Genomic DNA, 26,920 nt, shown 5'->3' with positions numbered 1-26,920 from the left:
GCATTCCTGAATCAAGAAATACTCCCATTTAAGACAATACCATTTTTCTTTGTCTTTGTACATTAGGAAACTCAGGATACTAAAAGACCTTATGGGTTGTTGTCATATGCAGCTTTGGCAACTAACAGACACAGCACACAGCACATATTTTAAACCTATTTGGAACCCAATTCTTTGATGTTTCACTCTAAAATGGAATCTTTCAAATGAATGTATTTTACTTCTCAATACCTCCTCCACCATTTCTAGCAATGAGTGGTCATGTGATACATTTCTAATCCAATAAGTCTCTGGGGGAAGATTTCCACTTCTAAAGGAAAAACAAAAACTAGTTAAAAATTATTGCAGTTTTGTCCTGTCTGTCCTTCCTTTCCAGAAGATCACTGAAAGGTGTGGGTGTGTGACAGTCTCAGGAGACAAAGGACAAGGCAAGTAAGAAGGCAATGACACACAGAATATATAGAAAGACAGAAAACTGCCTGATGCTTGGATGGTTTCTGGCATACCTCTAACCCAGTTGAGACTCTAGCTCTATCACTCCACTTGTATTTTTCCTTGTATGACATCTGAACACAAAGACAACTGATATGGTGATCTGTAGAACGTTACTAAGAGGTCTTGTAATTTTTCGTAATAAAATTAATTAACCAGTGCTCAGGAGACAGCTGAGTGGTTTAGAACACTAGCTGCTCTTCCAAAGAACCAGGGATTCAATTTCCAGCACCCATGTGGTAGCTCACAACTGTCTGTAACTGCAGTTCCAGGGGATCTTACACCCTCATACAGACATACATGCAGGCAAAAACACCAATGCATATACAATAAAATGAAAAAGTTACTTAACTAAAAATGACAGTTGAAAATGAACCTAGTATTTTAAAAGTATATTCATGGTGGAAGTATGTCTTGAAAAGCCCATCACATGGAGATCGCATTGCTCATGGGATACTGTATGCTCTTGAGGTCTGTTTCTAGTCTTACTATTGAGGATTTAAACCTGTCCAGCCTCTTCTCATTTATTCTCTCTGAACATGAAAAGGTTGTCCTTTCATCACAGGTTTGCCTGAGTTAATAACTTAACATAAATTCTTGTTATTTTACATTTACTACAGCACGTATGTAGGATTATTAAATAATTTTGTCATTTTAAACTTCCTTATAAAATAGACCCCTTTAACCGGGTGATGGTGGCTCACGCTTTTAATACCAGCACTCGGCAGGCAAAGGCAGGTGGATTTCTGTGAGTTTGGGGCCAGCCTGGTCTAAAAAACCAGTTCTAGGACAGATAGAACTGTTACAGAGAGAAACCCTGTCTCAATAAATAAATAAATAAATAAATAAATAAATAAATAAATAAATAAAATGAATAGGCTGTTTTTACAAATAATCTGTAAAAGCTTAGTCCAGTAAAGATCTATTAAGATCAAGAAATCTGTTCTGAGGCTATTATGATCACCAAAAGTCTCTCTCCATTTTTCTAGTCTCCAATTTCCTACATAAATGTAATGTATACATGTGCGCACGAGCACACACACACACACATACACAAATACACACACACACACACTTCTCTCTCACACCACATCATATATACATGCATTTTACTTCTATAATTCTGTGTAAACTGATGTCCTATATCTTTAAATGTGAGTATTCGGTTGGGTTGAATAGTAATTTATTTTTGTAAGTAAACACACACACACACCTTGTTTTCTTAGGGCAGGGAAGAGATTTATCCATATTTTCATCCATGTTTCCTTTTATTATAATTTTTTCTTATTTTAAAAACACGATAATATTGTATTTGCCCATACTATCCTCAAACTCATGATCCTCCGTCTGTGCCTTTGAGCATTTATCCTCAATGTGTCATTTAGAACCTATTTAGCCCATGGTGCAAAATATACTTAACCATCTGTGCTGTGGAATTTACCAATCAAACAGCAAGGAACTAGGAAAGATGGTTACATGTACTAGGTAGGATACTACATTGCAGAGATAGGATTATAATTACACAGTTTACCTGCAGGAGGGGTCTGGCCCAGGATGCTCCAATCTCCAGAGGAATCTGCTGCATTTGGAGAGCTGCCAATTCAACTATTTAGTTCTCATGCCCAACTTCAGAGTACCCATATGTCAAATGGCATTCATTAAAATTATAATGAATAAAAAATGTATATCTATAGAAAAAAATCTCCTTGGTACTGTTTCTTACTGCTTCAGATCTGAAAGATTTTTCAACTGAGAGGCCTAGGTCAGCCTTCCCATGGCCATGATACCAAAATGTCTCTCTTTTAATCACAAACCACCACTCATGTGTGCATTGCACAAACTGTACAAACCATTCCATAGCATGCGGGAGCCCATGAGGAGTTCAAGGACCAGAGTAGAGGCAGAGTGGGGTACTTATTGTCAAGCTAACTATCAGGGCTGAAAGTGACCAGGGAGAGTTTGTTATCGTACCAAGCAGCCACTGGAAAGCTTCACACAGGCAAGCCTAAGGCGGGGTCTAAAGGGAGGGCCAGAGCATCGGTGCACATGCAGCTTCGGCTGCGAAGCTTCCTGGACTCTCAGGACTCACATGCGGCCATTGAAGACAACTTCACCTGACCGTGTCATCATGTGATTGTTTCAACATGTCTGCTTCTTAGCTACTATTAAAAACACTACTTTTAAAAAGTGGGAAAGCAGTTCTGTTTTCTGCTGAGAAGTGAGTGGCAGTGTCTGCCTTTTGCCCTCATGACATGGCTGCAAACTTACAGAGACACATAGACTTGTGCTCCAAGAGACTAGTAGAGACCTAGTTTTTCTCATTCATAGCGTCTTTAGATCTTTTCTTTCTATTAAAACAAACACTGTTGCAGTAAACGGCCTTCATAACTATGCCAGAATTAATTTCAGCAACTATTTCAGACAAAGACTTCTCATCTTTATGTAGTTCCTTTTAAAGATGGGAAGACATTCTGTTCCTTATTTCTCACAGCTGGCCACAGACATAAAAGGCCATATTCCCCTCCATGATCCACAGGCCAACTTTCTGAGAGAGTGTGTGTATGTTTATATGCCTTTGCTTTCATACAAATGGTTAAAGTCTGTAGTAGAATATCGCTTAAGTAATTTTATTTTGCATTTTGGTTTCTCCCATATGTTCTTGTTGCTACACAAACTTTTCCTTAGATGAGACAAAAACATGTGGAGTGTAAAAATGTGTATTTTAGAAATATTACTTTGTTCACTGTGATTGGTAATACTGAAAAACTTTCTTTTCCTTGTGTTCTCAAACATGCCAAATGTTCTTTTGTGTGAACTCCATCACTGGCCAGGTAGCATGTGGCCACACATAAAGGGATAATTTAAAAAATAACAGCAGTGATAGTAATTTGTACCACGCATTTGATAGTTCCTATGGCTAGTCACTTCACTCCTTAGAACCTGTGAAATGGCACAAAACATTTAACTAGCTTCCCACAAGAAATGAAGAGACAGAGCTAAGATCTCATCTGAGAAGTCTAGCTAGTAAAGTCTGCTATCTCGGTGGCCGCAAACTATTTTGCATAGCAACCTTATATACTATGGTCACCAGATCAGATTGAGAGCAGCTGCAACACTCGGGCAACCACACTCAGAAGACGTTCATTAGACCAAGCTGCTAAGTTACTGACTCCTTCAGCCCTTCCCACGAGCTTGCTGGTACCTTGAACTACCCAGACTGAGAGATGACTGAGCGTCTAGTTCAACAAACCCATCTGTGCCCTTTTATATTTTGAGGACTTTAAAGTGTACTTAATTAGATAATGGAATCAGATAGCTCCTGACAGCGCTACATTTTTAAAAACAGAAAAAGTTAAAGACCATTATTATTCAAATCGTAATCACTAGCAGCTTGCTTTGGCTTTGCTAATAGCCTGCAAAGAATGGAATTCAACTAGGTACAGAAGGGAGCAGGTGTACTCAGCAGGGCTCAGGCCCAGGTATTGCAGAATTACACAAAAGAAGTAGGCTAAGTTCAGTCTTGCCTGTGGCGCCATTGTGTTGGCTGAGTGTCTTCATTCACGGGTAAGGTGATTCTGGGCTCTGGGGTCTGTCACACTTCCTAACTGCGGAGACTTGGGAAGTAGGACACAACACAGGTTCTCTCTCTCTCTCTCTCTCTCTCTCTCTCTCTCTCTCTCTCTCTCTCTCTCTCTCTCTTTCTGTCTCCCTTTCTCTCTCTCCCTCTCTGTCTATCTGTCTGTCTGTCGCTCTCTCTGTGTGTTTGTGTCTCTGTCTCTGTCTGTCACAAAAGATTCTGTAGTCAAAGTTTCTGCTTCATTACCAAGAAAAGAATTTGATCTCTCTGTCTCTGTCTCTGTCTCTGTCTCTGTCTCTGTCTCTGTCTCTGTCTCTCTCTCTCTCTCTCTCTCTCTCTCTCTCTCTCTCTGGCAAGCAGCTCTTGCTTTGGCCAGCACCCAGGCTCACTCAAGCTGTCCTTAATAAGTGTACACAATGTTTATTCTGCCCAGTGATACCTGCACTAAGGATCCTTGTTCTGTTACACAGTGAGGTGTTTATAATTGATGTAATGTGTTATGCATTTCAAAATAAACAGAAGAAAACTTTGTTTTTTTCACAACACAAGATAGTTGTATGAGGTGATGTGTACATTAATTACTCATAGTTGATAACTATATGATTTACGTATTTGTCAAATCATCACATTGTGTTCCATAAATCTATACAGTGAATAACCAACCAGTTTGGACATGCTGACTTCTCAATAGCCTGTTTGGGGAAGATATATTTTTTGAGTCAAATCATCAGATCCTAAAAGTAGAATTTATACTGCTATTCACTAATGATGGAAGTGAAATTTAGTGTTCAGAATAGCTGAATGGGGATGGGGGAAAAGATAAAGAAGGTGTGATAGAGAGTGAATAGAAAATAAGAACAGATGTGAGATGTTTTGTTCTAAGAAAGTATAGCATCGGTGAAGATGCCATAAACATGTTCAAATGCTTGTGGCATGGTCATGTTCCATGCTGCTTTAAAGTGACAATCCTAGCCTGGTGGCTGGTCAGTGTTTTCAAAGCATGTTCTAGACACTGGTGGTATCCCAAAGAGCCTCTCATGGAATTTTGGAATTGGAAATAATGATTGTTGAGTAGTATATGCAGATTATTTTTATGACAATGCCAAAACAGTCATTTTGTCTCCCTCGTTCTCTCACAAGTAAATGATCTTTCCAGAAACAGTAAAACATATCATATTGCAGAAGCTGAATAGAAAAACAAGTATCAGACCCTAGTACTTCTCTAAGTAGACAGGTTTAAAAATTAAAGGAACTTGTAAGAATGCAAGGCATGGTGGCACACACCTTTAATCCCAACACACTAAAGGCAGAGGCAGGCAGATCTCTGAGTATGAGGCCAGCCTGGTTAAAGCAGTTCCAAGTCAGCTAGAGATACACAGAAAAACCTTATCTCGAAAAACACAAACAAAAAAGACTTGTAAGAACTGCAGAGGCAGACTCCCATGGCTAAGCACTAAGCTGAACTCAAGAAATCCAGTGACAGAAAGGGAGGACTGATGATCAAAGGGGTTAAGACTGGGTTGGTTTAACCCCCAGAAACAGCTGACCGGGCTAGCTAGCTCTTGAATTCCAGGCTGATACCTGGGAATCCAGCATGGGACTCATCAAAACCCCATGAATGTGGGTGTCAGTGAGGAGGCCTAGGTAATCTATTGAGCCTTGGGTAGTAGATCAGTATTTATCTCGGGTATACAAATGGACTTTGGACTCCCATCCAACAATGAGAGATGCAGTCTCACCCTGAACTCTTGAGGTAGGGTCTAGGCCCTGCCCTGGACGAAATAACAGACTATGGACACCCCCATGGAGGGCCTCATGCTCCCTGTGGAAGTGGGGGGATATTGGGGGGTTGGTGGGAGGGCATGGGAGGAGAAGAGGAAAAGGGAGAGGGACCTGGAATTGACATGTGAAGCAACCTTGCTTCTACTTTAAATTTAAATTTAAAAATAAAAAAATAAAATATAAAAAAATCAATTTTACCCAAATAATTTTTCTTCATGGGGTATATAAATGTTTTCAAATACTTAAAATAATACATACTCAATGATGTATAGAACAATATAATGTATGGTATCAAAAATATAATAATTTCCAAAAAATAAAAAATACTTCAAGAATCTAAAATGCCTCAGATTGAGAAACTATTTTTTTACGGAGTAAAAGAAATTTTAAAAAAGAGCTGTAAAATTATTTCTATTGAATATTTTTCATATGTTTGTCACTTTTAATAGAACATGCTGAGTTTATTGTTATCATTTAAATAAATATTTTAACTGTTATCTTATGGTAAAAGTACATACAATGCACAGTGAAACTGTGGAGTTCACAATTATGTTTGAGATGAAACTATTTTGAATCCTGACTAACCAGTCTGAGAACCCTCAGGTTTAGTTATAGTGTATGATTGTGAAAATATGAATTTCAATTCACTTGAGTCATTGAAGGATTCTAGCTGGGCCTTTTATAATAGCCTCTAGAAAATGTTGGAACAGTGAGGCAGGATGGGAGATGTCTTACAGACGTTGACCCCAATGGCTGGCCTCTAAGGTTTCTTTCAACTCCACCACGAAAGGAATCGAACATGACGGGGAGTATACTAAGTGTACTGTTTTCAAAAACCTGGTGTGAAAGTTAGCGAATAGGCATGTGGTTAGAGGTGGAAGTTTGAGGGTGAAGTGGCAGGTGCACAGCCCTAGGGCAGGATAGTGCCATGGTTTGAATCTCTCTGCTAGCAGTAGATTCAAGATGGGCAACACCCTGAGGTTCTGGGGAAAAGTCATCTACATTTGATTGTGGGCTTGCTTCTTAGGAAGCAGGAGAGCAGAATCTAGGTTACCCTTCTGAGTTTCTCTGAGCACTGTATAAACTCTTAAGATTCTTCCTAAAAGAAAACAGGATACAAGCACAAACAGTCTAAGGCTTTGACACAGCACAAAATCTTGTTACCTCTGGCCATTACCATGAGTCTGTCATACCTGGTCCACAGATGCATATTCATTTTTTACACAACTTCATGTAAGATTTTTACCATGAAGTTAATGTGTTCACAGAAGAGTAAATGTAAAGGTAATGACAATAACAGTGTTAAAAATACATCTGTGGCTGGAGAAAAACTCAAACCAAAGTGTGTGCTTAGCAAGTGTGAGGCCCTGAACACAGCCAACAGCAACTCAGAGAGGAAACACACGAAACACAGTAGGGCTCAACAAAAATTCAGGAAAAATGATACACAAATAGCAGTAGTTTTACCTATGAAGGAAACATGTTTGAGTTGATGGAATCGAATGTGAAGGGCAATTTGGGTTTAAGCTAGGAAGAGGTGAGGCAAGCAATTCGTTAAAAAGCCATCTGCCAGTATGCATGTATGCATGAAGAGGCATCAACTTCTTCTAAATCTTTGACACAAATTTTCCATAGCCAGTACGCAGTCTTAGAAATTAGACTCGCCTTTAATCCCAGCACTCTCGGGGCAGAGGTAGGCAGATCTCCGTGAGTTCAAAACCAGCCTGGTCTACAACAGCTAGTTCCAGGACAACCTCCAAAGCCCCACAGAGAAACCCTATCTCAAAAAACAAAAACAAAAAAGAAAGATAGATAGAAAAGAAATTATACTCTCTCTCTCTCTCTCTCTCTCTCTCTCTCTCTCTCTCTCTCTCTCTCTCTCTCTCTCTCAGACACACACACACACATCCCCCTACTGTTTCATAGAGTTTAATTAAGCAATTCTTTAAATACCAACAATACTTGGACTATTTCTGTCTAATTAGGAAAGAAATGTTACCACACATGTTTAAGTGGTACACAGGAGCCAATGGCATGGGAAAGGGAGGAGCATCTGTGCCCATTCAAGAAGAGGGGAGAGATGAGAGACAATGGCTGTTGAGCATGATTATAGCGGGCTAGAGGCTCTGTGAAGTCACCACAGGAGATATGCGGCTGGGAAGAAGCCTAAGGGCGAGAACTCAGAAAAAAAAAAAGGACTTGGACTTCTACAGACTTCTGGTATTTCTATTTTGGTGGGAATTGAGAAAAAAATACAAACAAAAAGGTTTCTCACAATATTTTGTAACTTCTGCTTCTAGACTGAGTCAGTATCTAGAGGCAGCAAGAGAAATCGAAATAAAAACTCTCTTTATTGAAATTATAAGAGATTTCACCCAGTAAATGGGAGACATGCACACATACACTCCATCTCAGGTTTGTGTGTGATTTTAGGGCAGTATCTACATGGGATTTATTTTTAGTTAAATGAAAGTAGTTGATTAATAAGGACACCTGGGCAATTTTCACTGCTCTTGTAGCTATATATTTTAGATCAGAGCATAAACAATTGTTCTATGGAAAAGGTAAACCAATGCAGACATGGTTACACATACGTGCAATTTGAGTAACATGCTCTTATTTCATTCTACAGTGAACTTCACACATCCTATAAACACATACAACAGAACTTCCATTTTAAGCAAAATCACTTTTGTTTCCCTTTTGTGGTTTCATCTCCTTGTTCAATGTTCTATTCTGTTATTCTAAGATACATGCCTGCCCCTTTAACGATTTTTAGTCACAGGATATGGTGCCTTGGTTTTGATGTCCATCTGGAAGACTGTGAACAATATCTGAGCTCTCAATTCCCACCTCACAGAAACTAGACTTCCCTTATGTACCACTCTGCATCCCGCCTCCATGACGTGACTTTCTTGCAAAACACAGTCAGTTAACTTCCTCAGGGAAGGTGGAGCAATGCATGAGAAGATAGCCCTGTGCTGTGTAACAGACTTCTGCAGACTGGTTCCTTGGTCTGACATCAACTACTAGTTGATATCTAAAATGTTCAGCAACCCCTTAGCAGTTCACTGCCTCTACACCAGGCCCTCATCTTATGGTAACAGGTACGAGGACCAGGAAAGGGCAGTGGGTAAGAAGAACAGAGGTAGGAAAGAAAGAAAAGCAACAATATCTTTTAATGTAAATCCGATGATAATAGATCTAGACTTCTTCCATTTGCAAAGAGTAGAAACACAACTGTAACGTTAGTATTTACTCTCCCTTACAAACATTATGTGAAATCATTACCTAGATGGTTGCAGGGGTCTCTTTTAAAGACAGCATAGACTGGTGGATACCTATGACTTAGAGTCTCTGCCTCTGAAACAATGAGCTAACTCTATTAAGCATATGCAGCTATGGGTATCTGTATACTTCTCACAGTGGACATGTATTAATACTGATTTGTTAACCATCCTCATATAGCTTAGAAACTGGCAATATCCTCACCTGCAAATCTTTTTGAGCACTTGAAGTTTTTGTAAGTGGTATAATGTCGCCTTTGAACACTGTGTTCAGTACACAACAAACTCCATGTAGAAGTGTCACTTAAAAATAGCAATACCCATGAAAGAGAGTCCCATTCCTTCCTGTCCCGTTATATGTTGTACAAAAAAAGTAGCTAATTTTGACTACATCTATATAATATAAACTCAGTGAAAGTATAAAAGTCAGGAAAACAAGACTACTACACTGAATTAATTAAATCATTTTGATAGATACAGTCCATTGCAAGTTCTCCTTAGACAAATTTTCTCTAGTATTTTTACATCTGTAATTCATAATAGCTTTAACTTAGAAATAATTAGTATTCAAAAATTTAGCTTTAATATTCAATTATTTTCTATAAAAATAGAATCTTCATAGAAATTTGATTGAAATATGACCGTTTCACACACAGTCGTGTGAACTTCATGACACCTTCCTTCACTTTGTTTTCTCAGGTTACATTGCATGTTATTTATTCTCTGATACCGGGCAAGCATGTTTGAAAGGAAGAGGAAATTAAAATATCTTTAGAGAGGGACCTATCAAAGGACTGAAAAGCAACGCTGTTTTTTATCAGTTGAAGCTACATCCATGATGTCTCACCAACACGATTGCCTTCTCATGAGCTGAACAAGGACAACAGGTGTGCCAAAGAAGGTGGGGTGGAGGGCCCAAGACCTCAGCCCTACACAGAGAACTACAGGCAAGCGATGCTCAGAACAGGCAACACAGTCTTCCCCAGGGAACAGCACACCAACAGGGTATCCAACACCAAATGATCAACCCTGAAAACAGGCATACAGATAACACTATACAGACTCAGCATGTATTAAACACACACATACATATACATACACATATGAATATACATATACATACACATATACATGTACATATACATACACATATACATACACATACACATACACATATACATACACATACACATACACATACACATATACATATACATACACATACACATAGACATATAAATACACATACACATACACATATACATATACATATACATATATGCATGTAACAGCAACTCAAGAAAAAACAGTAATCCATACATTTGAAAGAGAGCAAGGACAGGTATATGTGAGGGTTGGCGGGAGGAAGCAAGAGGAGGAAAGGATATAATTATATTACCATCTCAAAATTAAAAGAAATAATAAAATAAAGGTTAGTTAAATGGTGCAGCTGTAAAGCAGAACAAATTAAAATGGAAAAAATGTATAGTTGTCTGTCTTCACAAAACCAAAACTGGTACTGAGGCTCTGTATTTGTTTATATGCTATATACACCCTTTATATCTCTTCTTTAATATAAAGTAAGAGACAAAATAAGAGTAGAATTTTAACTATGACTTGACTGTTGTAATCCACCCACCAAATTTATCTGAACTGAGGAGAATAAACTATTTGGGTTTGAGATTGTTTTTCTTTTCATTTCTTTCTTTCTTTTTCCTGTATAAAAAATTTTAATCTGATCCATGTGCCATTATTATTGTGAACTTCTGGACATTTTAACAACATTTTGATGAACCTTAAATCAATTAACGCTGTAAAGGGAAACATCTGTAGTCCTAATGTTTTTAAGGGTAACTCTCAATATTGTTTTTTAAAGAAATTTAAAAAATGTATTTAATTTGAAAAGCCATTGAAAATGCCACGATTAACTATGTGTTATAATGGCAGATATTAAACTCTGGCCACTTTCTTAACAAGCACGAAGCATACGTATCTATAAGAGAGGATAATTAGAAAAGCCAGGGGTAGAAGTGCCCTTTCCCATCAAATCCAGGTGTTCAGTCCATAAAATTATGGCCAAAAGAAAAAGGCAAATACTGATAATCCTAGAAATGTGACTGTCTAAGGAAATTTCCAGCCAAGAGAAATTTTTAAAACAAAGTATATTTTATTTTTGTTTTAAAATTACTAAACTTTCTGTATCAACTTAATATATAGGGGTAGAGACATAGTTGCAATAAAACAAAAGTCCATGTTTGGGTTTTTTTTGCCAAAAATACATTTATGTGAATATTTCCTTCTAAATTATAACACTCAATCTTTGGTTAAATGATACATCCATCAGAAGTTTCTTTCTTATAAACACTGACCAAATTTAAACTGGAGCCAAGTTTGTGCAAAACCGTGTTTTATGAGTTGCATTGATCATCTTTTCTTATCTTCCGTTGTTTAGCAAATATGGATGCTTTTAAAGCAGATTATTTTCAAAATAGGAATCTGATCCCTGGTGAACTCAGTGGCTCCCTGGGACACAGACATTTACTGCAACTGAGAGGGGAGTGACCAGCTTCCCATCTGGAACACACAGCCACCAGACCCTCTGTTCAAAGGCAGAACCACGGGACCTTCCCCCACCCATTTCCACCACACGAGCAGGACAGCAGGAAAGACTCCTGCAGGCAGGTTATACCAAACAACAGTCCACTATGGGACCCTGTAACCTACAAATCCCACTCTGCCCACAAATCCCACCCATCTCTGGCGACCTAAGCGACTTCCTAGGAAACAGACATCCGCTGCTCACAGAGAACTGAGAGAGAGAGAGAGGACTTAGAGAGTTGGATCAAGAAGCAAAGACACTGCCTGCACCAAGCAGAAGAAGAGATGGGTAGACATCAATACAAGAATACATTCAATAACCTAAAGACCAATATGGCAACACCAGAACCTAGTGGTATTACATTGGGGAGACCTGAACATCCCAACGCAGAAGAAGCAGAATGAAAATGACCTTAAAAATAACTTGACCAAGATGATGGAGTCCCTTAAAGAAGAAATGAAGGGTTCCATTAAAAAAAAAACTGGAGGAAAAGACAAACAAAAAAATGGAAGAAATCAAAATATAAATCTGCATTAAAAATGGCTGGGCATTTCATTTTTCTGTATTTTGGTTTAAAGAATAACATATCAACTATTGCTTGTTTTTAAAGCAAGATTTCAACATATGACACAACTCTTGCTGTATCAAACAGAAGCTGCATATTTTAGTATGGCAAAATTTCAACCCCTTTATAAACTTCCAAACACTTAAATACTACACTATCCCTTGTTTTGTCCCATTAATTGCATTTATGAAGTGCTTTCACATTGATTTTCTTTAGTCATACCAAATTTAAAAGTATAACCAGCCAGGTGATGGTGGCACATGCCTTTAATACCAGCCTTTGGGAGACAGAGGCAGGCAAATCTCAGGGAGTTCAAGGCCAGCCTGGTCTACAAAATGAGTTCCAGGACAGCTAGAACTACACAGCTAAACCCTGTCTGGAAAAACCAAAAATAAATAAATAAATAAATAAATAAATAAATAAATAAATGTATAAATGTTAAAACTGATGCTAAGAGAATACATTCCATTGAAAGAGTAAGAAAAAAGAGTTTGTCTTTGAGCAAAGTATATACTTGTTTTCTTATAAATTGGCTGAGATACATGGGAAGACATACATGATTAAATGGACATGAATAGAAATTATCTTCCATTTTATAGCATTCCCAGAAACAGAATGTGACAAAACTGGCACACTTCTTAGACTTGACAACTCAAACTATTTTTATGATCTTGTTCCCATCTTTGAAGTCGTCCTCATGCTGGATCTGACTTGTTTTGCTTCCAGAGCTTTGAGGTTCCCCTTGTCTTTGATCTCTCACTGGCCATCCTCCATGTTAGTTTTTCCATGCCTTCCCGCTGCCCTCACAAACCACTATCTATGCTCGGGAAAGGGAAAATCTGCTGTTTCAAAGGCTTTGGTGACTTCCTCTTCTCCATCAACCTGTAAGTATCTTTCATGTTACTTGGTATGAGAACCACCCCTCAGCCTGAGCCTCTGGATAATCTGGTGTGTTCCATCTGTGCTAAGACTGCCACCCAGCAATGGCCAGTCACAGCTGCTCATACTTATTAAAAATGCATTTCTCCTTCATTTCCAAGGAATTATATCTCTGTTTCATACTTTTATCCCTGCAACAACAAGAAAAAAGTATTGCTTGTGCATATAATAGAGCTAGAATTTTTAAGAACAGATTGTTTAGGTTTCCAAAGTTTGCAATTACTTTGCAATGCTTAAGCAATGTAGGTCTTTCTACATTATAGCCATCCTAGTTTCTGATATGCAGCTGGCACATGTATGATGATCTGTTTCTCAAATACTCGAGTATTAGTCTCCCTCCATCCCTCTTCATACATTTGCGGTCCTACTACTTTTTTCAAATGGGACTTGAGCAGATATGCCCAGGTTGTCCCTTTTTGCCTATATAAAAATTAAGTAGAAGCAAAAAAGAGAAAGCATTACTTTCTCCAGTGTCGTTTCATATTTCCTACTACAAACATCACAGAAAACTGTCAAAGCATCTAGTGCCTATTTTCAATTTAAGAAAAACACAATAGACAAAATATGAGCCAAAAACATTTAGATCACTCATTTCTTTGAGATGAGACACATGTGGCTTCTTCTATTGAAATGAATGATCAAGGTTCTAGGGTTCAAGGTTCAGTAGTAGGACACTTTCAAGGAATACATAAGGACCTGGGTTTGATATCCAGCAATGGTAGACTGTAAATGTATACATTAGGCAGCTTGTAGAGAACAGGAATACAGATACTCAGCATTTCTTCCCTCTCCTTATTTGTTCTTCCTCAATTTTAGTATTTAAAGTTAAAACAAGGAAAATTAAATACAGCTATTTCCTCTTAGAATATTTGACTGCTACATTAAATATTGTTTCCTTTGAGGACGTGGTACTGGTACAATGACTACTTATCTGGAAACATAAGTAAACTTATTTATAAGGAAGGAACAAGGTATCACTGTAAAACATTGAGATGTTATAAAAACTCTTTTTTTGCCCTCAAAAATATGCTTTTTTCATTAACTAGTTACCAGTGAGGACAAAAACAAGTAGTACGTTAATAAAAATTCAACAAACAAACAAATAAACCTTATGGTTCCTGAAGTCAAAATGATATATTTGTTACATTAGTCACCTGTCTAAGGACTTATTACCATGAGCATGATTTACAATTATCAAGACTATTAATTTCTACCTAACACCTGCCAACTTGATAGAGAGGTGGCTTTCAAATTTGGTTTAGAAACAACCTTTTTAACAATAATATAAAACAACAGCAACAACAACCGTAAAACAACAAAAATCTTACAACAAAGTCACCCTCGTTTTGAGTAACAAGGTGTTTTTAACTATTTTCATCAGAGTGCATGAAAACAAAACATACTCTGCAGAGCGGTTCACCATGATTCCTCTGTCTCACCTTTCAAGATGGGACAGGATTTGGGAATTTTATGTGCACTTGAACGATCTATGATTGCACACCAGCAGATGTACTAAGTCCTTCCCTTTCATGCAAGGCAAGTCTATTTGTTTCTTCTCACTGGCTGTCTTGTTTCCCCATCATTCCTCCACAGCATCATTTTCCATATTGCCAATGTCCCTTTCCTGAGCTACTTTTCTTGATTCTAAGTAAATGTCTATTTCCAGTTCCTCCTCCCCCACCAATTCTTCCAGTTCTAGGATTAATTTACATTCATCCTATTTTCTTTACAGCATCCCGGGTAGTATATTTAACACAGAATAAGATGAGATGGTCCCCTTCTTAAAGATTCCAAATGGCATCTTCTCAGTATACTCATGGTGACTTCTATTTTTCATGTTTTGTTTTGCTTTGTTTTGAGACAGGTCTAACTATGAAACCCTGGCTGTCCTGTAACTCATTATATAGACCAGGCTGGCCGCAAATTCATAGAGCTCTGCCTGCCTCTGCATCCCAAGTGCTGGTATTGAAAACATGCACCACCATGTCTGGCTTAAGGTGAGCTCTATACTTGTCTCCAGCTCATTTGTTTGCTCATCATGCCACTGCACTTAACCTTTCTATGCCTTAAACACATTAATTCGTTTGCTTTAACCAAAGGACCTTTGTACTCGCCAAACTCTTATCACATCATATTCTTCTTCATGTCAGTGGACAAGTGGCTCAATAACTTGTCCTGAAGGAGAACCTCCTTGATCACTCCATTTACAGAAACATGCACTCCTGGATCTGGCCTTCTCCCATATTACACTGTTTAACTGTCACAACAGCACTTAGCATGTGAACATTTCTCAATCATTTCTTCTTTCTCAGATGTGAGCACCTTTTGCATGGAAGTGGGATGCCTGCTTTAGAATAATATCCTACTCAGAGGTAGCACTCTGCAAACAACTGATTCAGTGAATAGATTATCTCTGTTAATATTTCCTGTTTTTATTCCCATTTCACATCTGAAGAAATTGAGATCTTGATGCGTAATTTCCACAATGTTTCCTGGTAGCAGGGCTACAGGAGAATCTAGGTTATATTTTAAAATTGACTTTGCCTGCACGTGACTGAATCTGATATTACTTATATCTACTCTGTGCTACCATGCTCAACAACCAGACCTGTCCCCTCGTGTCACTGCCTCTCACTGAATGGGTTTTAACCATTATATGCCTTTAAAAAAAACCTCTGAGCTATCTCTCTAGCCCTCCATTTTATGTTTTGATCATATCTACAATACTCATAATAAAATTCATATTATAACAAGGCAGGTATTTGGAAACTAGACATATTCAAGACTCATAGGGCATGAGTTAACATTTGACCTTATTGCTTAGAAGGGTATTTAGAAATCCATGTCTAAAAAGTTAACATGTGTGATCCACAATTTTATGATTGGCAATCCATATTTATTGTATTAAGGTATCAGTAATCATCTCTGCTTCCCTTGAAGCTGAGCCAACACATGTCTAGAATGGAAATGTGGGCAATGTGGCTGTGGGATGCATCTGCTGTTCTTTGGGGTGACTGTGGAAAGATGAGCTGGTGCCTGTACTTCCTGGAGCAAGATGAGAACATTGTGTGTTTTCCATGATCAAAGTATTTAACAAAGGTCAAATGACTTCCCTTGCACTTCAAACCAAAAAAGAAGAATTAGACGCTTGCATAAATTACTCAATACCTCTCACTTTGTGTAATATCAAAAGCAAGTTAAATGGGGGGAAATCCATTATTTTCCTCACATCACCCACCTTAAGAGACACTCAATCCTATGCTCCCTCAGCCTCCTATGTTCTCATCATATTACTTTTGCAACACTTGGGTGGCATTGGCATTTGAGGAAAACACATATTAATCCAAGATGATTTTTTGTGATTTCAACAGCGAAACATATTCTCAAGTGAGTTAGTTAGATTTTGCCAAAGATGTGTAAAAGAACCAGTGAGCAATGGTGCACTGAAGGAGCTAAACCAAGTGGGTGGGCCTGTGGTGCATGCTGCTTACAGAGAACCTCAGAGATAGCCGCCTACCACTTCGTCCTGCTGTGTTTTATGTATGAACACTGACTGTCATCCTCCAAGTATCTGGTTACCAAGTTAGAACAATAGAAAGATTGACTTAACACTAAATGAATAGACTGATAAACAGACAGACCCAGGTTAAAATGGAGGCCTCTCCCTTTCCACCACCAGCTCTGATTTGATGACTTTTATCATGTTACTCAGGAATTCATTAAGCCTGGAGCTGTTTATGTGGTAAGGCAGATGTCTGCCTTAAGACTTTTCTCCATGTATGTATTTTCTGCTGAGAACAAATCACAAAAAAGTACAGCAAATCAGTGATTTCCCAGTTCCTTTTAGTGTCTACCACTTTTTTTCCTATTAAATATATAATCATCGGCACATCGGGAACTCTAGAACATCTTCTGCTGAGGTGTCTTCAGAAAACTGGCATTGACATGAGTGAGTTTTGTTGGTTTGTTGAGTATTATGTCTTAGTGATTTTTGTAAAAATGTACTTACAAAAAGTTATCACCAATGATTATCTTTAACAAAGCACTTTACTATTCTGAGTAAAGACCTTCTGAGTCTGGAGTGAGAAACTGGGACAATCCCATCTTAGCAAGCAGGCTGCAGATCACAGACCTTCTGTGAGTCAGTGGAAGGAGTGGCATCCGTGGATGCTGTGGGGAAGAATTCACTCACCAAATACCAGCTCTGCAGATTCCAAGTTAAATAAATAAATAGATTTAGTTGACCTGGTAAAGTGAAACACTAAGGAATAGTTTAGGTCTTGGATACCAATAACCTACTTCTCTTCATTTGGGAAATATCACCTTGATTTTACTCTGAGTCTATTTTTTTCTGTATTTCTCAATTTGTTTAAGACAATTGTGGTTTACTTAGGGAAAAATTAGAGGATTTGGTTCATAGCATGTGATCTAAAGAGGGAGAACATAATGTTAGAGTCTGTACAATTTCTTCTATTTCTTGACATTCCTGCCACGTAGAAAATTTCACCTTGAGTAATTTATATAAACAGCATTAATAAAAGGGAAAGACTCAAATTATTCATATGATTTGATAAGCACTTTATTTACATGGGGCAGGGTCACATTCACAGACTACCCATTCCCCCATAAAACAAGCACTGGGACCAGCCAACACTGATAAATAAGTGGTGGCTAAAGGGACTCTGCAGGTACAAAGAGAAAGTAGAACTGGGGACAGAGGAGGAAAGAGAAGGAAAGTCAGGAAAAAGAAAAAGTACTTCTAAGACTCTCCACAGGACAGAACACTCATAGCATGTGATGCAGTGGCAAGGGGAAGCAACTCCAGGAATATGACATTTGAGCTAAATATTAAAAAGCAATTATAATTTGATCGTGTGTGTGTGTGTGTGTAGAGAGAGAGAGAGAGAGAGAGAGAGAGAGAGAGAGAGAGAGAGAGAGAGAGAGAGAGAGAGAGAGAGAGAGAGATGGAAAGGGAGGATGGCCAACTTTTGAGATTCAGGAAAATTGTTCTTAGAAAAATCTAAGTTCCAACAACAGTGTGGCCACAGATAAAACTCCATATGTGTAGAGGGAGTCAACCAAAGTTGTGTCCACAATACTAACCGCTTTCATTTTTATGAAACACAAGGAGCCACAGTGGGATACTTTGACATTTCTTACCCATCATTTTGTACTGTGACCCTGTTCTTTAGTCACTGTTCCACTGAGGAACAAGTAACTGGTGTAAGGTGAATAAGCTAATCAGAATACTATGCAAATGAGTGGTCATTGATCAAGTTAATTCCAGCTGACTCCAGAGCAGTCTTACAAATGATATTCCCATTGGTTAGCTAAGAGATAATTAAGATTCTTTCTTTTAAAAAAATCTCAAGATGAAGACACTCTCACCTCACAGTATGGCCAGAAACTAACACAACAGATGTTTCAGAATGCTCATACTGGCCCAGACAAATTTGATAAAACGTGAAAAAATTGGATTTTGTTGTACTGCATGTGACACTGAAACTCAAAATAAAATTTAAAAAATAACAGCAGCTGAATCAAGACTTAGAATGTATTTATTGTTAAGAATTTAACCATTTTTAAAAATTGTATTTATTGATAAATCAAAATATTGAGTTATGTCCCCAAAATTCGATGACCACTGTAATTTTTATTTTTGTATATTTGGATATTATACATAAATAGATATTATATGCTATTGCTAAGTGAATAGCTTGAAATATTTAATTTTTGTTTTTGTAATCTAAGAAGTCCCATCTTTATATAAACAGAAGCCATGCTGGTCTTTCAGTGATAGGTAATTGCTATGGGGTTGGAGTCCAGGACTGAAAAACGTAGATAATTGGTTTGGACAGAAATTGAGTTCAACACAGTTCCTTTTTGCATCAATAATTTAATAGAAAATTAATGTCTTCATTAATATTGTATTCATAACAAAATGAATCATCCATTCATTATATATATGTAAATATACATATATACATATGTATATATATTTGTCATATATATATATATATTTGTCTACTCTGGTTAGAATCCATTGTCTCACTAAATGAAGAGAAATGACTCTCAGGTTCTTGGCAAACTGTGTGTCCAGTATCTCCTATCCACCTTTGAAGGAAACACCAGAACAGCAACATAAGCATCCAACCCAGCGTTTGCAGAAACTGTCCTGATCATCCACACATCTAGAGTTGCTCCATGTCCTTCCCTCTTCCTTCCTGACTCCCCTTCCCAAGGGCATCTTTCTCTGAAAAAATGAATCTCATCAACGATATATCAGCAAGAACCTTTCAAGGAAAAATATTCTCAAGTCATGCATTTTTAAGAAGTCATGGATATTCTTCCCAACAAATGAAATAGATATCAAAGAGGTAAATAGCAAAGAAGGATCAAAGTGTAAACACATGAATTAAAAATAAATTTATGTAATCATAAGAAAATTTGTTTCCTTTCCCAGTTTGCCTTCTGATTGTCTTTATTTGTTCTTTTTCTCTTTCTGGCCTTCCTCTGTGAGGTTTTCCCCTCCCTGTCCACCTCCTCCTTCTTCCCCTCCTCTCTCTTTTTCCCCCTCTTCCTTATTTCATTATTATCAAGGAGTTCCATAAGATACTTATAAGCTAACCCAAACTCAAATATAGAACTTCAGAAAGATACAATAAATAGTTTCTGCTTTCATGTGGGGTAGAGGAAGTAAAAAACACCAGTTCATTTATCTCCATCATTATCAAGATAATTGAAATAATCCTTGACAGAATCCAGGCAAAGGTGGTAGAAAGTGTCAGAAGAGAAATTGGATGTTCATGGAAACTTAAAGGCCTGGAGCGCTCAGGGGAACTGGAGGCTGAAGCCACCTCCCACTTGTTCTCTTTGAATAAGTCATGGAAAATTGGAAAAGAGAAGAGGGGAGGGGAGGGAGGGCTGTAAGAGGGAGGGGAGGAGAGAGGAGGAGGGGGAAGAGAGAAGGAGAGAAGGGGAGCTGGAAGGGAAGAGAGAGGAGAGGACAGGAGAGCAGAGCAGAGGAGAGGAAGCTGTTCAGGAAAAGGAGTGTGAAATAGGAGAGAGGAGTAAAACCAACACCCACTATTTGCATGTATGGCAAAATCAATGTCATGATTATGTACAGTGAATACATGCTAGCATTTTAAAAACAGAGAATACAGCTAATGAGGAAATCCCAGGGACTCACCCCCTTTTTTAATATTTTAAGTTATATGAAGAAAGGATGAGATTCATACTGGTGAAAAGAAATACTTTCACATGGTACAGACCAAAAATAACGAAGCCTGGAATGGAGGTGATCTCAACAGACATGCGGGAGCCGACAGATTTGTATCTGCTTATTCGTTTTAGCTGTCTGTGGAACACGTGAGTAAATAAATGCACTTCAGAAAGGAGCTTTTCCATTTCTGAAGGATTCATTTGGAAGTTGGAAAGAAGCTCACAAGTACAGAGGAAATCATCTGGACTGAGGAAAACTAAAGCTGCCGGAGGGCTGGTGCTCACAGAAACTCAGTATCGAACAGCTAAGTGTGTGTAGAGACCCGGTAAATAGACCAGATAAATGGCAATGAATAAAAAAGCACTATGTGTATGTGTTATATGTGCATGTCTCTGTGTAGGTATGTATGCACGAACAATGTAGAAAAACATCTACATGCTACACTCATTGCTTATCCTGAGCTCAGAGTGTCAAGCAAGAGAGAAACCTCTCATTTCCAACCTCTAACAAAATGCTTTTCACACTAGCAATGACTTGTCACAGAAAACATTTTAGTAGTTAAAAAAATGTAAAGTAGTAAGTCATCATTCCCACAGCCCTGGCTCTCCTGATATATTTTTAGAACTTAGCAGTAGTGGTTGTCAAATTTAATACATAATTTGTGTCAAATTCTTGTGTATAAGGCCAAGGACATCAAGTACAGGTTTGTTACATGAGATATTTTAATGCTGATGGAAAATTAAGAATTGTGCTCAGGAAATGAATTTTCACTGTTCTGACTCATAACAGAACTCACTGCACACTCTTCAGGGCACAACAGACACTTTTAACCGTTAAATGAAGGGTGGCACATAGGGCTAGAATTAGGACTTGAGGAGAGGTAGAAAACCTGCACCCTACCTGTACTCTTTCCTCCACTACTGTGCCCTAGAATTAGTTAGAACTTTTGAATAAGCATCTTGTGTCCAGCTGCCATGGCAAAGAGGCAGACAGCAAAAGGATCAGAGATATTTTATAAATATGAACACAACATTACTTTTGGCCTGGAAGAACTTAAATTTGACATTGGTCTCATGTGGATTTCAGGAGTTAAATAACATGCTGGATCGGTGTGTATTTTCTACCCACGCCTCATTTATATTTTATGGTACTTTTTTTATTTTTTAAAGCATATAAAAAAGTTGTTGCCTGAAAGTTTATTTCCTGTAGATACTGAGTTAATTTAACATACGAAGATAAAATGTGGGATCTAAGTCATTTGTTTCTTAATAAAGAAAAGTATATACTTGAAAACTTTAATACATTCTCAAATATATAAACTGAATCGAAAATGTGTCTGGAAATGCTAAGCACTATTTTCTAATGCAAATGATTATTGTGTATGTATATTTCCAACAATAAGTACACAGAAAGACTAACAGTGTTGTGTAGAGAAGAATTTATCCTCAGTTTTATGGGAGCAATCATGCTAAACCTGATCTTTCAAAATCTTTCTTCCCATTAGCTATCACCTATCCATCATGTTGATGAATTATCTGCATCTATTTGTTTATAGAACAAAATATTTAGCAAGGTTTATTTAAAGGATTGTAGACCCCTTTTAATATATTTTGATGATGAATTCAAGTAAACTTCTGTAAAAAAATAAAATAAAATAAAAAACTAAATAAACTGATTTAAAACCTTGAGGGTGATTTGCTCTGAGGCCTGAAGGTATCTCAGGGTTCTTTCATTTACAAGTGGAAATATGCTAATTGATGATAAAAATGCATATAGACAACCTTAAATTCTTCCTCATTATTTCCTTTAGTTTATAACAAAAACCATAGAGGGATGATAACATGAGAAGTAGTTTGTACATTATGACAAGATTCTGTAGTTCTATTAATTTTTAAAAAGCACCTTTATGTTGAAAACCTAAACCAAACAAATTCACAACTGACCTAATTGAATTTTTAAATTTCATCCTTCCACTTAAGAAGCAAAACAAACTTATTGTGATAATAACAACAAAAAGCTATCTCAGGCTGTATTTTTTTAAGCCTATAGATAACCAAGAACATAATTTACCCGTGTGACATGTTCAGCAGCTAATTGGTGCCCTCCAAAGAAAATGAGAACAGTAAACATAAGAAAAAATTAAAATTGAAATCTGATTAGATTTAAAATTTTTTCCTATTTAAAAGTATCTTGAAATTTCTACAAAGACTCATTGTCAATGAGTTTTAGGTTAAATATTATATGGAGAAATAAAATCTATTAATCACATAATAATCAACAAAACTCACATCCCAAGCTGAAGCTACTCAAGATGCATCTATTGACCAGGCCAGAAGTGTGGGAAGATCTCAAACTTGAGCAAGTAAATAAGGACACAGCGTTTTGTGATTCCTGGGAATTTTAATATTTCTACCTCGTCAGAGCTGTGTTATCTAGCTGTCTACCCATCACCCAGGAAGGGCGGCGGCTCTACCAGAATTTCCACTGCAAAATCACTAGAACCATTACTAAGAAATTAAAATAACTAATTCAAAAATTTGTTCTCTGATGATACAATGTGAAAAGTTAGCAGTTTTGAAAGCACCTAGCTCATCTTTGAGCATTTCTGTGGCCAAGCATTTTAATAACCATCAACATTTGAGGAAGCAACCTCCCGTCTGAAGAGATTGTCTTACTCACAACCAAAGCCATCTCAGGATTTTAAACCATCCATATTTTGCTCAAAAGCTTAAAAATGGCTTATTTAACAATTCTTTTGACTCTCATAGATGCATGTGCAAGTCTATTGCTTTAGGTAGCATCCTTGAACAGCTGGCAAAGAGAGACATAGAGACAGCTTTTCAATTAAACATGTCTTCTTCCCCAAAAATCGTTTGTCTTTTGAACAGAAACAGCGTACACTGCCCTGCCATAGGCCTTGTTTCTCTGAGCCGGAATCTTGACCACAGAGTAGTGGGCCTTCTTACTTTCAGACTCCATCACACAACGCTTAAAATATCCATTTCAAATCAGCCTTCTCCGCAAAAGGAACAAAATTCAAGGAAGTAAAAGTTAATATCGAAGTGCTTACCTGTGACAAACACTTCTGTGTCCAGAAAGGCAAAGCCAAAGGCCAGAAGTTTGAGCCACAAATACATGGTCATATCTGGAGATCAGCTGTGTCCCTAAGAAACGGCACGCGTCCCCCTGAAAGGCAAAATAATGGTTATCTCTCTAGAAGTTTGACTCTGGAAAGCTAAGCCGAAATAAAAGAAATGAGTGCATACCCTGCACTGTCTTATCAGATGGGGAGCAGGTTTCCTTCTCTGTTACCCTAAGAACAAACCACTTCTAGCTGTATGCACTGCTAAATGGTGATGTCAGATTCGGTTTTACTAACTTCTCCAAAAATACTGTAAAGGTCCTCTTTGCAGGAAGTTACAAAAAAAAAAAAGAAGTTGTTCAAAGTCAGTGCCACAGCTTACTTCCTTAATTCAAGTATTACGCTGTTAGTAGTTCTTCTGAATTCTCTTCTAAGGGAAGACAGTCTCATACCACTTACATGTTGCTCCTTTACAATATCCTTTTGAGAAAGCTTGATTCAAAAATGATACATCCATCCCCAGTTCATCAGTAATGTTCTTACTCAAGAGATGGCCAAACAGATTTCCCATAGGGGTTGGCGAGGTAACACATTGACTAAGCTGGTGAGAGGCTCTGAAGTTCCTTTAAGATGACCAAGTGAACCAAACTAATTGTCTTTCTGCTTATGTCTGCCAACTGTTAATTTTGAGAAGGAGCTCGGGCTCAGATGTTATACAGTTTTGTTAGTTCTGTGACTTTCCTATGTAAACTACCCCACTGGGCTTAAGGAACCTCCCAGATTGTTCTTTTGTTTGCTTGCTTGCTTGCTTGCTTGCTTGCTTGTTTGTTTTGGTTTCATTTGGTTTTATGCAGGTATCTGGAACTGTAGAGTTAGAATCCCCTTTCTGCCTCAGTGAATTCTGCTTGCAGACTGGAATGCCTCTACATTTGACATTGCTCTTTGCTGTTCACCAGTGAAGGGAGAGCAATGGAAACCAAGGATGTCTTTCACAAATTAACTTGTTTCTTTTTATCACATACTTTCCCATCCCACCCTACACACACTCCTGCCTAATTGCATATGTATATCCTATTTACATCATTTCCTCCGCTCCCTTTCTTCCCAGAACCTCTCCTATGTCCAACCTACTGTTTAATTAATCTCAAATTCATGACTTGATTTTCTTTAACTATTACTTTTATACCACACGTACTTACAACCTACTGAGTTTGTTTGGTGTTGTGTGTTTGTATGTGTGTGCAGGTGTCTGTGTGTGTGTGTACACTGCATAGGTGTTTGTATCTGTGTCTATGTTCACATGTGTCTATGTCTGTTTAGGGCTGACCATATCACTTAACTAATCAGGGATCTCACCCTGGGGAAGACTAATTCTCACTCTCAGCAGATCTTAAGTGCTTGGTCTGGAGTGGAGGCATCTGAGACCTTAGCATGTCAACTGATTTTATCATTATTCAGGTCTTGTTCATGCAGCAAGCCATTTTTTAGATTTCATGAGTGTATATTTCCTTTCATATTAAAATACATTATCTTGCAACAGGCTTCCTGGTCCTTTGGCTTTTGCACTGTTCTTTCTTCTATGATGTTTCCTGAGTCTTGAGTATAGGGGTTGCTTTATAAATACATAAATTGGGATTGGGTACCTCAAGGTCAGTTGTTCTCTACATTTGACCAGTTGTAGCTTCCTGTATGTTCTCTGTCTACTGCAAAACAGAACAAGCATCTTTGATGAGGAGAGAATTCTACACTTAATATGTAGGTATAAGGATTAGTATTTAGAATACAGTTAAGAATTTAATATACAATGCCTTTTATGTTGTGATGGCATGCCTAGTAAGTTTACCAATAAGAATATGCCTACTGGTAAAAAAAATGTCACTCTGAATTCAACAGTATAATTAAATAAATCTAGTTCTATTATGTTATCTATTTGCATTTTTAGAAAAGCACACTAACAACTTATTGTTTGAAATACGTCGATAATTTATAGGAGATAAGCAGGCAGTCAGAGCCCCCAAAATCACTAGAATCACCCATTAGAGAAAACTGTAGGGTTTTGTAGAGGTGTGTGTGTGTGTGTGTGTGTGTGTGTGTGTGTGTGTGTGTGTGTGCTCACCTTTATGTGCATGTGTGGATGCAGGAGGTTACCATTGGGTGTCTTCTTCTATGACTCTCCTCTTCTTCTATCACTCTCCATGTAAGTTTTTAAGTCAGAGTTTCTCACTGAGCCTGAGCTCACCATTTAGGCTAGATTGAACTACACATGCACAGTCCCTTTTACATGGGTTCTAGGGATCCAAACTCAGGTCTTCATGCTTGCACAACAAGCATTTACCCACTGAGTAATCTCCCCAGTACCTGAACATACATTTTTGATAGTTAAAACTTGTTTTCTCATTACTTTGATTCCAAAGAGCTCAGAATCAGCTTAAACTCTAGGGAACACAATTTTAAAGCCTCGAGGAACCACATATTTTTTGTATTTCCCCCAAATTATGTATAATACTATATAAGCTCTGCCACTTGTGCTGACAATACTATCCACGGGATTCATAGACTTTCTGACAAAACTTCCAACACGAGACAGGAGAAACCTCCATTTGAGTTTGTCAGGGTAGTCCATGTGATTCTCGAAATGATGCCAGTTATCAGCAGTGCCCTTGGTTGTTTCCCATTGCTGAAGGTAGCACACACTTTGGACACGGGGCTCAGATCTTATCTGAAAAGCTATACCCAATCTGAAACCTCCTTCCTGTAGGCTAGCTTTCACTGTACCATCTGCCTGGGGAGGGAGGGAAGCCATAAATAGTCCTACCCAGCCAGCTGTGGCACCGATGAACCACAATAATGAGCAACTCGTCAAGATACCCATAAAGGTACGATAGCAGCATTCATATCTGGGTGCTAATCAACAGTAGTCTAATTGGACTTAAGGTCCATTCAACAGGAGGGAAATTATGCCTCATATTAGGAACCTTGCCAACTACCTGGGGTTAGTGAGGTCATAGACCTTTGAGGAGAACCTACTACTACAACTTTACGAGAACAGAATAAATCCTCATGCCTGATTTCTATCTTTATACCTATAGATAAATGTAGCTCTCATTTTGCTCTTTATATCTATAGATAAATGTAGCTCTCAATTTGCTCCATCAAAGAAGTTTCTTTTTGTAGCAAATTGAAACCATTTTAGATAATCAACAAGTCATAATGCAGAGACCAGTGGACTGTGGGGAGCCCAGACCTAGTGGATACAACACAACTCCTACATGTAAGGCCCAGGAAACATCTCAGAAGAAGGGGAGAAAGATTGTGAGAGCCAGGGGACAAACATGTCTGCTGTAAGATAGTCTCTGGAAAGTACAGGGAGGC

General features: G+C 37.9%; 1 protein-coding gene across 5 annotated transcripts in view; it reads right to left on the bottom strand.

Annotated features, from left to right (window-relative positions):
• Nucleotides 1–23,886, bottom strand: part of Ptprc (protein tyrosine phosphatase receptor type C) — a 104,624-nt gene extending 80,738 nt beyond the window's left edge. For 3 of the 5 annotated variants that reach the window (XM_021229175.2, XM_021229176.2, XM_013115831.3), the window contains exons 1-2: nucleotides 23,733–23,885; nucleotides 23,537–23,652 (exon numbers count right to left, since the gene is read on the bottom strand). In XM_021229175.2, the coding sequence (XP_021084834.1) occupies nucleotides 23,537–23,609 (73 nt within the window). In that variant the 5' untranslated portion in view covers nucleotides 23,610–23,652; nucleotides 23,733–23,885. Of the gene's footprint in view, nucleotides 1–23,536; nucleotides 23,653–23,732 lie in introns of all 5 variants that reach the window. The other 2 variants (XM_021229172.2, XM_040737885.1) reach the window with 1 other exon arrangement.
• Nucleotides 23,887–26,920: the final 3,034 nt, after the last annotated feature.

Source organism: Mesocricetus auratus, unplaced genomic scaffold, assembly GCF_017639785.1.
Source record: "Mesocricetus auratus isolate SY011 unplaced genomic scaffold, BCM_Maur_2.0 Super-Scaffold_100676, whole genome shotgun sequence".
Classification (NCBI taxonomy): Eukaryota; Metazoa; Chordata; class Mammalia; order Rodentia; family Cricetidae; genus Mesocricetus; species Mesocricetus auratus.
Note: the sequence above shows the minus strand (reverse complement) of the source record. Positions and strands in the feature narration are given on the sequence as shown.